The sequence below is a fragment of the Chelonoidis abingdonii genome, chromosome 17 (genome assembly GCF_003597395.2).
Source record: "Chelonoidis abingdonii isolate Lonesome George chromosome 17, CheloAbing_2.0, whole genome shotgun sequence".
NCBI classification, from domain to species: domain Eukaryota; kingdom Metazoa; phylum Chordata; order Testudines; family Testudinidae; genus Chelonoidis; species Chelonoidis abingdonii.
This window is the reverse complement of record NC_133785.1, coordinates 33,583,304-33,596,337: the sequence shown is the minus strand read 5'-3', so window position 1 is coordinate 33,596,337 and position 13,034 is coordinate 33,583,304. Positions and strand designations below refer to the sequence as shown.

At 39.7% G+C, this 13,034-nt stretch overlaps 1 protein-coding gene across 4 annotated transcripts in view; it reads right to left on the bottom strand.

Moving 5' to 3' along the window:
• Positions 1-13,034, bottom strand: part of SUCLG2 (succinate-CoA ligase GDP-forming subunit beta) — a 241,769-nt gene that overhangs the window by 84,427 nt on the left and 144,308 nt on the right. For all 4 annotated transcript variants that reach the window (XM_075073392.1, XM_075073391.1, XM_075073393.1 and 1 more), the window contains exons 8-9: positions 2,484-2,645; positions 348-490 (exon numbers count right to left, since the gene is read on the bottom strand). In XM_075073392.1, coding sequence (XP_074929493.1) covers positions 348-490; positions 2,484-2,645 — 305 coding nt within the window. The remainder of the gene's footprint in view (positions 1-347; positions 491-2,483; positions 2,646-13,034) is intronic.

The window sequence follows — 13,034 nt, the reverse complement described above, 5'->3', positions numbered from 1 at the left end:
TGTCCCATTTTATAGATGGGGACCTGGGGCACAGAGAGATTAAATGACTTGTTCAGGGTCACATGGGAGGTTGGTGACTGAGCTAGGAACTGAACCCAGGTCTTATGAGTCCCAGTCCAGTGCCTTAGTTATATGACCATCCCATCTCATAGGCCAATGGTTTCCAGCTCCAAGGGTCTGCAGACCACTGATTGAAAACCACTGTTTTAGACATCCTTCTAGTAAGTTATCCTCAAGTGTTCACAAAATCATCATTTCTATTCATTTAGCATATTACTGATTTTGATAGACAAATGTCCTTATATTAGTGCATTAGGAAACATTCTGTAGAAAGACAATTATTTTACCTTAGGATCAGCAGTGAGTAATTTGAATGCCTGATAGACTTGTGCTTCCTTCACACCTCCACCAAGATCCAGGAAGTTGGCTGGCTTTCCACCATTAAGGGAAATGATATCACAGGTTGCCATAGCAAGACCAGCTCCATTCACTGTAATTGTAAGAGTCAGAGGCTGATATTTTACAAAAGGGAATTCAGACTTGTGAAATGCGATTTAACTATCACACACCAGTTCAAGGCACAGACTAGTCCTAAAACTTCACTTATTTCTGGCTCCACTTGATTTGTTTCAAAAAACACAAGCACCTGAATTTTTCAGGAGTGACTTAGTTGACATAAATGAACAAAATCATATGAAGGGCATCCTGTACAAAAAAACCCCCAAAACTTCTGAGAAAAGGGATTTCATAATAATTAAAGAGGATTACGCACCACACATGTAACTGCACACAAATATCCCACTCAGAGTAAAGGACAAAAGTTATTCTTAGCCCAGCAGAAACCCAAAGTAAAGTATCCTTCACTTATTACTGATCCAGTAATTCCCCTGCCACACTTACAAACCATGTCTAATTTCATTAACCTTAGTAAGACTAATACTGCATTACAAAATATTTTAAAACTGAATATTCATTTCAACAAACGTGTTCAAATCATGAAAATTCTTACATGATGTTCAAAAACGATAATGCTCTCTTCTATTAAAATGTGTTTCGACACACTGGCATCCCATATCCTTTGCTACTTTACATGCTGCTAGTGTTGCAAGGACATTAACTCATCCGGGTGAGATGAATCAGAATGGTTTGGTACATTAAAAGTTATTGCTTCTGTACAAAATAAGTCTTTTTATATCACATGTAATTTTATGCAGGTTTCTACTGTACAGAAAAGAACCATAAGGATGAGGTCTCAGGCACTGAATACGATGATATTGAAGGTTTAATGAGCTACACCTTTTTTTTAATGTTAGTTCCTTTAAAAGATTAAGACCAGTGCAGTTTCAATGCAATTAAATGGTTCTACTGCAACCCGAGGATCTTGCAAATAAGTGGGTAGAGCATAAATCTAGGCATTATAATCTGTGGGCAGTAACAAAAGTTATATTACCTCCATATACCACTTCTCCATCTCTGGAGGATAAACCATTTTAGCTAATTCGGATCAAAATGATGAAGTCAATTCTTTTCAGAATAAAATGTTCTGGCTTAAAACAATTTACTTGAAACTGAAAATGTTTTACATAATTTAAATTTTTACCTATTTTACTTCTATGAAAAAAGGAATTTCAGTTAAAACAAAGGTTTCAACATAATGCAAGATTTATCAATTACTGTTTGACATGAGAAATATTGAGATGTCAAGGGAGCCAAATTTACATTGTGAGAAACCAATCCAGTTTGATTTTGTTTTTTTAAAGCCTTTTAAATAGTATTTTCTGATTTTTTAAAATAATTCCCCCCACCTCCCCTGCACCCACTGTTGATATTTAGAAGGGTCATCTGGGCTAACCTGAAAATAGCACAGACTTACATATCAGCTTCACCCCCTTTTTAAACACATGTGCACTCCTGCCTGCTGCCCCTTCAATTTCAGCTTCGTGTTTGCTGTTGGTATTACTATGACCTTCTTACAGAATTTGGTGAAGTGCAGGCAACATCAGCAAGACAATAAAAAGGACTATTCACTCAAAGTGCTGTCAAAAAGTAGAATGAAAATCAAAATACACAAATCAAGCAAATTTTATAAATTGAGAAATCATATATTTGTCTTTAATCTCTTTCAGTCACAGTAATACTCACTATATGACTAACAATCAACTAATAAGCTTATAATAAGCTAACAATAAGCTTAGGGGTCACTTGTAACAGCAGATACAGTGTCATCACATGTAAATGTGATTTTTGAATTGGTGGTGTCACTTTAAAGAGTTCACTGGTAATAAAATAGGACCGGATCCTGAAAACACTTAAGCATGTGAGTAATTTTATGTATTTAGATTATTACTCAATTGTAAATATTTCTGACCATACTCTCTGTAAATGACTGTAAACAGAAATAGATTAGTCAATTGATATTGGGGTAACCAATTAACAATTCAGAGTTTTCAAAAAAATTGACCAAGAAAGACTGCTTTTCTTACCAAAGCAAGCAATGTTCCCATCCAGTCCTATGTACTTTAAGTCGTATTTGGCTGCTTCATTTTCCATAGGCTCATTCTCAGACTTGTCATCCATGGCAAATATCTCTTTTTGCCTAAACTCGGCATTGTCATCAAAGTTTATCTTGGCATCAAAGCAAACAACTAAATGAAGGGGGGGAAAGATCATCAAATTATGGACACTGAATGGTCATTTTGAATTCAGAAATTCACCATCGCGTGTGTAATGTCACATAGAAGTGCAATATTCTTTCATAATCATCTACTAAGGCCCTGATTTTGCTTCCATAGTACTTAAGAGAAGTTTTGGAAAGCAGGAGTAGGGCCCTAAAACACATTTTTCCACAGTCTAGGCATGAGTGATGGCAGTGCAAGCTTCCACATACAATAATATCAAAGTGTCTTAAGTTATGGGTTGTGCAAACCACTTCTAGAGGTAGGAGAACAGTTTCTGTTCCATGCTTATTTTAACTGCCCGGTCCATAAAGGTGTCAGTTACAAGGGTGGTTTTCATGATCTATACATTTGTAGTGACCCCAACAAATCATTTCATCCATTAGCAAACTTGTAGGTCCTCCAACCTCACAGTGTTACAACTTTTTGAAAAGATCATAACGGATTCAAAGTCAAATGCACAATCATATATTATATATATATACATTCACACACACGCACTAAATAGCTCCATAGTAGATAAAGTTTTTGTCCAGTTATATTCTTTATTTTACAGTCTATTTGGTTCCTTGCAAACGCTTCCTTTAAGGAAATTAACAATAGTTTTAAGTATACATTATAACTTTTTACAAATAAAGACAATGGGAAAGTACATACAAGGCTTTTCTTCAACTTGAACATCTGTTGCACTAACAGCAACTAAACAGGACTATATTTAATAGTCCGGACTATATTTAATAGTAGTTATGGGCTATTTTAATTCTAAAGGTGAAATATGAGTTTACTGTGACCGGATATGATGAACACTGACTGACTACTTTTATGGGTTTTGCAAAGGCAAACAAAAATCTTAATAGATTAAAAATGTGATAGTAAAAATAAGAATGTATACAGATTACTTTATTATCTCAGCACTAACGATCTCTGGTTTGGACGTTTACTAGAAATCAATGACTGGCTAAAGTAATTGATGTTTTGCGGCAACTAACTGCCTGAAAACCATTAAAGCTATTATTATAATATTAAATTGATAGCAATGTTTGTCTGTATTCTACTGTATTTTCAGCTGTGTCTTGCCACTTGTGTGTGCACACAGACACACACACAGAGCAAACAAAAGAGAATGCCATACAGGAAAGTATTAGTCTTACTTCCTGATGGAATAGTTTTGCTTAAATTCTTTTAAATAAAAGAATTTGCTGCCCTTGACTCACAATCAATACTGGAATAAATTACAATAGCTCAAGACCAGTCTCAGCTACTGCAGTTTTGGAGAACTACTTACTAGTGTACATATGTGATAAATATCCCATGGAAGATTTTAGATCTTACTCTATAATAAATACAAAATTATGCAAGTATGTCATATGGGAACCTGCTAGAATAAGAAATACGTAAAGTTAATAATACGCTTTCCAGTGTACTAGTAATGCATTAATTTTTGTTTACAATGAATTAGGGCCTATATCAACATCAGAACCATACAACCAATTTCCCTTTTCAAATGCTACCTGGCTTATTTAACGAAACGATACAGAGCTAGAATAAAATGCAGTTCTGGGGGACTTTGGTTTTCCATTCTAAATTTACCTTAGACAAACATTTTCAGTGTCACATTAACGGAATCTTATTTCTGTGGAACATTCATCTTTAACAAAAGGCCACGTTATGTACAAAGTAGCAAGAAAAAAAAATACCCATTAATATTTATCAAACAATTTTCACCATCAAAAGCACATTGTTACACGCATGACAGATTATACAAATGAATTTTCCTTCTGAACAAATATCAAAGAAAGCTTCAATACTTATATTCATGGCAAGTTTTTGTTGTTTTTCTCAGTAATAAAAGATTTGGGGAGTTGCTAATTCAACAGCTTATACCAAGAACAAAAAAATAATAAATAAATAAATAAATAAATAAATATTGACAGTTATAGGCCTTTGACCCAAAAGTGTTAACAAACGAATGTGTTACAAAATGAGACAAAAGGAAACACACAGGACAGTGCATTTCATAACAGAAATGCAGACATAAGTGAAAAATAAAAGCAGCAAAAAATAAGCCCAGCTGAATTGTTACTTTGATAACAACAAACTCTCTTCATGTGCTAGATAAATTTTCAGGATAAATAATTGCAATAAGCTATTCAAATGTGCCTAGACACAGAAGGGTATGTTGTTGGGTTTTTGTTGTTTTTTGTTAAGTTTTTAAAAAGGATGAAATGCTGCAGGAATCCTCTGCTGTGAACAAAGCAGAAAACAGGCAGAGGGAGAATTCCCTGCATCTCTGCCACTCAGCAGTTCCTGCAGGCACTCTGCTCCTGCTCCCCTCCTATACTCATGAGGTATAGGAGTAGAAAAAAGTGGTGTGGTCACTGCGACGGTCCTTCTGAGGATGCCCTGCTTGGCAACCTTCTGCACCCTCAGTCATTCCTGAAAAGCTCAGAGGCTGTCCCAGCTACATCAACTCACCTCTTCCCAACTGCCGTGAACCTCATCAGTAGAAAGTACTGACCTGGCTCCCCGCATCAATCTCCCAGCTACAGAGCATGATCTGTTCAAGAGCATCAATACCTGCACTTTTACTCAGCTTCCCGATGCTCCTTCTACCCCATTGCAGAACCTACATGCTACCTTCACTCTCTGCCCTAGCTTCAGGTCAGATGCGTCCCCCGAGCATCAGACACTGGCCTCTCTGCTCCCACACGCCCATCAGATTCAGGCACAGCCTTAGCCTTTTATGCTGGAGTTCTCAACAGAGCGATTTCTCAACAATTCTCTAGCAGTAGAAGGTCCACAAAGCCGAAAGACGATCCATGCAGCAAATTCTCCCTGTGCAGCAATAAGGGTGACCAGATGTCCCAATTATAGGGACAATCCTGATTTTTGGGTCTTTTTCTTACATAGGCTCCTATTACCCCCCCACACCCATCCTGATTTTTCACATTTGCTGTCTGGTCACCCTAGCAGCAATCCACAGCTTTGGGCTTATTTTGCATGAAAATCCTGAACCAGAGAGTTCGGCCCTTAACGTCTTCTAATTTAAGTGAAAAGTTTCTAGAAAAAAAATCTTTAGTACGCAAATAGCATATTATTTGGTAATTGAGTCCAGCCTGTTACCAGCACAGGATTGTTCCCCAGTATTTATTTACTTGTTTGACGATCTCATGCCTCTTTAAAGGTCTGATATGCTAAGCCCTGTTCATCACAATCCTATTGTAACAAAGCTGCCACTTCCTGAGCAGTCTCTCGTGGCTGAAGTTCCCTTTGCAGCAGCCTCCCTCTGTTCTCCCTCCTCCTTACAGCCTCTCTCATAAGTCTTACATCCTCTGCCTGGGGCAGGTTTAATGCTCACAGACAATTCCAAACAGTCCATCATTGCCATCCCAAGGTTCCTACTGGCTCTTCCACCATCCACATGGAGCTCTTCACAGGGTCACTTCTCATAGCTGTTTCTCCCTAGAGTCTGCCTTTTCGCTCTCTTGCCAGTGGCTGCCCATTTGAGGGAGAAAGCAGTTGATATACTGCCCTCATCCAGAGGAATCCTCCAAACTGCTGTAAGAGAGGGGAACCCTGCCCCACGCTACACTACAAGGCTCCTGATCCGGGGCCTTAAAAGAACAATGTCCGAGGACTTTCCCCCCCATCCAACCCAAAATTTCCTGGGACTGCAGTCTCTCTTCTGTTATACCAGGCCATTTCCTGGGCCTTTGATCATTCCAACTCCCTGGAATGGGGTCTTCTGGCCTCCCTCTACTCTTAAAGAGTCAGTATACCGCATTATACTTATCAAGAGAATTTGGACTCCACCTTTTGAAGTGATCCAAACAAGATAACCATTATCAGTGTACATTTCAATACCTTGCTCTTACTCAAATTATTTGACTACGCATCCCCATTCTAATGAATGGAAAAAACGGAGTCTCCGATTTTTAAGGCCAGAAGGAACCACCAGATCATCTAGTCTGACCTTCTGTATATCACAGACCACCAGCGCCACCCAGCACTCACACACTGAACAAAAACCCTGTTCACCTTACTCCAATTCGTTCTAGTGAAGTCAATAGGATTATTCACATAAATGAGGCAACCAAAATTTGGACTAGTGGGGTTCCTGAGGGTAGAATTCCCCTTTATGTTTAAAACTTGGCTTCTGGTGGGAATACATTGGAAAACAGTCTTGGCTTTGTACCATGGAAAAAAGGTTTCATAAACTGGGTGAAAACTTAATAAAGCTATGATTGATTGACAGGAATTTTACTTAAATGTATTAAACTGAATAAGATTTATAAAATAAAGGTCATTAATCCATTTCTAGTCATTAGTGCATCTTAGATGAACTGGAAACCAAGCATCCAATACTGTACTAAAATTCTCAAATTGTATTTTCCACTCTGAAATACTGTTGTTCATTTTCCAAATGCAAAATCTATACAAAATACTTTAGGGTTTTTGAAAACAACAGAAAATAAAAACAAAACAACTCCACCAACAACCACCAAAAACATGCTCTTGTATCAAGGCAGCATTTATAAATTTTGGTAATTAATCATTTTTTCCTAATTCAATTTTATTTGACTACTGCTCATTATACTCAAAACACACACATACACTTGATCATGATTATAATTCAATCTCTGAATTACTGTCACATAGAACTGCAAGCAAATTATTTCTACTGATGTTTGTTTTAAAGATGTCACTTTGTGATACTGCATGTTAATGTCCAAAAAGCTGAACAAAAAACAACTTAGCTGCAACAACACTTATCAAGTGGGGGTTTTGTTTGCTTAAGCTTCTAGTAGTCACTAATACCAACAGAATTTCAGTCTAAAGCACAGGAAAAATCTATTGTCTACTACTCTGCCAATTCTTCTGTGTTTGAATTAATGCATAAAAGATCGTTGGCCAGTTGGACAAAAAATTGTTACAGTCTCTACTCACAACTGAGTTCTTGAATTTCTGAGCAAAGGGAGCCAAACTATATTAAAACTATTCTATTTAATTTTTATTGAAAAGAAGTTTCTGTACAAAGTAACTGTGGACAATTAAAAAGCTTGTATTTAGCACCACTCCTCCCAAAGGAGCTTATGAAGATGCTATCTGACATGGTGACTATCTTTTCCTATTGGAATGGAAGATTTGAACAGCCATGATGACAATGTTTGCTGCTGTAATAACCCAAAATCTCCCCTCCACATTTTCTACCTTCAGTTTCTAATCTCTGGACCTGTATGGACAATCAGTCATATCCCAAATGCGATTTTATAGCTCTACATAGACAAAAAACATCCCTGCACTGACAAGCACTTGCTAAAGGCACAAATCAAATCCTTCCCAGTTGCTAGACAAGTAAATACAAACCAGAACAGTCTCCCCACAAAGCTTAAATTTCAAAATATCCTCACAGGTAAATCTACCCCACTAGCAAGCCAACCTGATTGCCTTCTATGATGAGATAACTGGCTCTTTGGATATGGGGAAAATAGTGGATGTGATATATCTTGACTTTAGCAAAGCTTTTGATACGGTCTCCCACAGTATTCTTGCCAGCAAGTTAAAGAAAAGACTATATGGTGGATAGAAATCTGGCTATATCGTCGGGCTCAATGGGTAGTGATCAATGGCTTGATATCTAGTTGGCAGCAGAGCGCCCCAACGTCAGTCCTGAAGCTGGTTTTGTTCAACATCTTTATTAATGATCAAGATGATGGAATTAATTGCACCCTCAGCAAGTTCACAGATGACACTAAGCTGGGGGGAGAGGTAGATATGCAGGAAGGTAGGGAGAGGGTCCAGAGTGACTTAGACAAATTGGAGGATTGGGCCAAAAGAAATCTGATGAGGTTCAACAAGGAAGAAACCTATGCACTGCTATAGGCTGGAGACCGACTGGCTAAGCAGCAGTTCTGCAGAAAAGGACCTGAGGATTACAGTGGCCAAGAAGCTGGATATGAGTCAGCAGTGTGCCCTTGTTGCCAAGAAAGCCAACGGCATATTGGGCTGTATTAGTAGGAGCACTGCCAGCAGATGGAGGGAAGTGATTATTCCCCTCTATTAGCCGCTGGTGAGGCCAGACCTGGAATACCGTGTCCAGTTTTGGTCCCCCCACTACAGAAGGGATGTGGACAAATTGGAGAGTCCAGTGGAGGGCAACGAAGATGATTGGGGGCTGAGGCACATGACTCACGAGGAGAGTCTGGGGGAACTGGGGTTATTTAGCCTGCAGAAGAGAAGAGTGAGGGGGAATTTGATAGCAGCCTTCAACTACCTGCAGGGAGGTTCCAAAGAGGATGGAGCTAGGCTGTTCTCATTGGTGGCAGATGACAGAACAAGAAGCAATGGTCTCAAGTTGCAGTGGGGGAGGTCTAGGTTGGATATTAGGAAACACTATTTCACTATGAGGGTGGTGAAGCATGGGAATGGGTTACTCAGAGAGGTGGTGGAATCTCCATCCTTAGAGGTTTTTAAGGCCCAGCTTGACAACGCCCTGTCTGGGATGATTTAGCTGGTGTTGGTCCTGCTTTGAGCAGGGGATTGGACTAGATGACCTCCTGAGGTCTCTTCCAACCCTGATATTCTATGACACTCATTAACCACATCCACTGACACACTGTCACTCAAGTATCCACTCCCTTCCTATCAAACCCAGAATTCCACATCATTCTCCACTAAACTGCAGCAGACGAAGTAGGAGGGAAGAAAACATGAGCGTTGATAGAAGAAAACAAGTGCACATTATGAAGAGGTTCTGTCACAGGAATGTGCATGTGTCTCTATGGTTAGATCATGGAAGAGGTAAAGAAATTTCATCTCTCCTCTATCACAGGCTCTGCTAAATCTTCACCTGTTGAACTACTCTGGGCCAGCACTTCTCATATTTAATAGAATAACTCCCAAGCATGACATAGTATCAGCTAGCCCTGAAGCCATGTCCCCAATGACTTTCCAAATACTGACCACCATCTAACCACCTCCCATTTCGGAGCAAGCTAATTAGAAAACTCTCCAAGGGCCATCTCCATTTTCACATAAACATAGCCAGTTTCTTGGATCCCTCCCTGTCAGGCTTCTGGCCAGGACAGCAAATAGAGATGGGGCTGATGTTAGTGAAGGATGATCTTTTGCTGTTTATGAAACAAATTTATGGGCCATGCATCTACAATCCTATTGCCTGACTTCTCCACAGCATCTGGTATGGCCAACTATGGAACCCTGCTGGCTTAACTCAAAGAAATTGAAGGGGTTAGGGGATCATGCGAAAATAGCTTCCAAGATCCTTCTCAGGCCAAACCTAGAGAGAGGCACATAGGAGACACTATCTCCTCCACCTTCAAAGCCCTAGCTGTGGATCCCATAGAGATCCGTCCACTCTCTCATCCACTCCACAGTCAATTTGTGGAACTCCTTACCTGAGGAGGTTGTGAAGGCTAGGACTATAACAGTGTTTAAAAGAGAACTGGATAAATTCATGGAGGTTAAGTCCATTAATGGCTATTAGCCAGGATGGGTAAGAAATGGTGTCCCTCACCTCTGTTTGTCAGAGGGTGGGGGATGGATGGCAAGAGAGAGATCACTTGATCATTACCTGTTAGGTTCACTCCTTCTGGGGCACCTGGCATTGGCCACTGTCAGTAGACAGGATACTGAGCTAGAAGGACCATTGGTCTGACCCGGTATGGCCGTTCTTATGTTATGTTCTTATGTTGTTCATCTCAGTGAAGCCATATAGCAGACTGTGAAACGTTACAGACCAAAAATGCCAGCAATAAGCCAATGACATCTAGCGCCGTATTACCTTCACAGCTGACACTAACAGCATCATCTTTCAGCCAACCAGTGACATGGCTGATATCAGCAACTGGATGAAGAGTATCTCAAAAGACTTAGGTGGTACTGATGGGGAGATGGAGGAACTGCCCCTTATGTAACGTTACCTTCCACCGAAGGCATCTGATAATTAAGTCTGTTCAGATCCTCAGCATCCACATGAATACCTACTCATTCTGGATACCCAAATAAATACAAACACACACACAAAAATGCCATTTTGAGATTCCAATAATCCCAAAATGTGTCAGCTTTAGACACGGCTATCCAGCACTCCTCATGTCACAGAAAAAAAATGTAACTCATCTGTTCATCAGACGGAGCTTTTTCAGCAAGGGGCCCATAAGTCTGGAATTAAATCTCAGAAGAGATCAGGATGAATATGAACCTCATGATCTTCAGAGTAAAATGCACAAGGCCATCTCTTTGGTCTAGCCTTCCCACAGCACCACAATAAATAAATACAAAATACATATGTAATCCCTAATAAATGGAGGGAATAGCTAGAGAAGAAACATATCCTTACAGTTACATGTCATAATTTCTGTAGGTTCTCCGATGCTAGGGTGATGGGTGCCGTTTGAGAACCTAATAGTCAGAATTAACAGACCTTCCAGATATTATGAGTATTAACTGACATATTCCAACAAGTTCTTTGACTATTCTCTCATGATGGTTGCAGGGCCCAACCTTTCTGATAGCCTCTTTGACAGGCCCTGGCAAACAGACTTGCAAGAGCTGCTAGGTCATACTACAAGCTCTTTAAAAATGGATATCCTGTTGGAAGGAGCGAGAGGATTAATGGAGTGGAAGACTATACGAAGTAGCAAAGTGAGTACTGGTTACTTACAGGAGGGGGTGCATCAGGTTGAACACAAACATAAGGAAGTACTTCTTGACACAACGCACAGTCAACCTGTGGAACTCATTGCCAGGGGGTGATGTGAAGGCCAAAAGTAGAACTGAGTTCAAAAAATAATTAGATAAGTTCATGGAGGATAGGTCCATCAGTGGCTATTAGCCAAGATGGTCACAAATGCAACCCCACATTCTAGGTGTCCCTTAATCTCTGATTGCCAGAAACTGGGACCGGACTACAGAGATTGGATCACTTGATGAACTGCCCAGTTCTGTTCACTCCCTCTGAAACATCTGGCACTGGCCGCTCTCAGAGACAGAATACTGGGCTAGATGGACCATTGGTCTGACCCACCATGCCCATTCTTATGTTCATGTGTAGATAAACCCAAAAGTGATCGGGGCCTGATAATGGGAATGTGTTCTAAGCACCTGTGTGTACGTGCATTTAGCATTCATTTTTTTAACAGCAGCTTATAATATAAGATTGTAGGTTTCATTTAAATCTAAATAAGTATATGGTGAATAACTGGCCAGTCACTAGTTGCTATAACACTATCACAAAAAGCGGCATGGATGTCATATTCTACTTTGATAATACATTGTATTTATTGTAATACATAGCCTTAGCCAGCCCAACAATCCCTACTTCCTTGTCTTTGAAAAATCCATCATGGTTGTATAACACAATGGCTGATGGCCAAATGTGGCTGCTGCCTACTGAAATGAATGAGAAGTCTGCTGTTCTCACACTCCGTTGAAACAGATTCAGCTTTGAGTTATGCCATCCTTTGCACTTCATACCATCTCCCTGCACCAGCAGTCTACTTGACCACACCCAAACCACAACCTTTTCCCTTGATGCCATATCCTCCTCAGCTTCCTCTCCACCAGTCCGTTACGCCACTCCTGAAATAAATCCTCTTCTCACTGCTCTTCCATGGAACACATCTCCCACGAATCAATGCCTTTCTTTGCAGCTCTTCCTGCCAGGTTAGATGCTGTTGCTCCATTCAATTCTGTCCTGAAGGTTTACCTGAATATCTTAAGACTTCTGCAGTTTGTCGCATTATTAATGACTTGATGTAAAAGATTAGGGCAATATTTTTGTTCTCCACCACTTCCCTTAAATTCAAACACATCCTTCTACTGCACCAAACCTAACTTACTATTATTTTTTCAAGACTATAATTTTTCAATGTATTTACAACATTGTAAAGAGACCAGGGCAAACCCAGAGGAAACATAAATGGTGTATTGTACATGTCAGTAAATTGCTATGAAGACAAGCTGGTGTAATCAATACACCAAGAGAGCAGAAAGCCAGGGTTATATCAGAAAAAGCCACCAACAGAAGATGTGCAAGATAAAGCAGCTTCCCATCTTTATCTTGCAGAGTCTTATTCTTGTACCTACTTCCATAGGGGAAGCAAATCCTTCACCTTCCCAAAAGACACAGTCAGGTGTGAACTCCATTAGTCCAATAGGTCTTCCTCTCTCCTATGCTCTGATATCTTTCATGTTCATGCACCTATAACTGCAACTTACTTGTACATTCAAGACGAAATCCTAAAATAATGAGTTTTTTTCCCCTAGCCCACTAATTACAATAGCATGAGCAAAAATACTTTGCATAAAAAGTAAGAAAAAGTTGCTGTTTGTCACCAA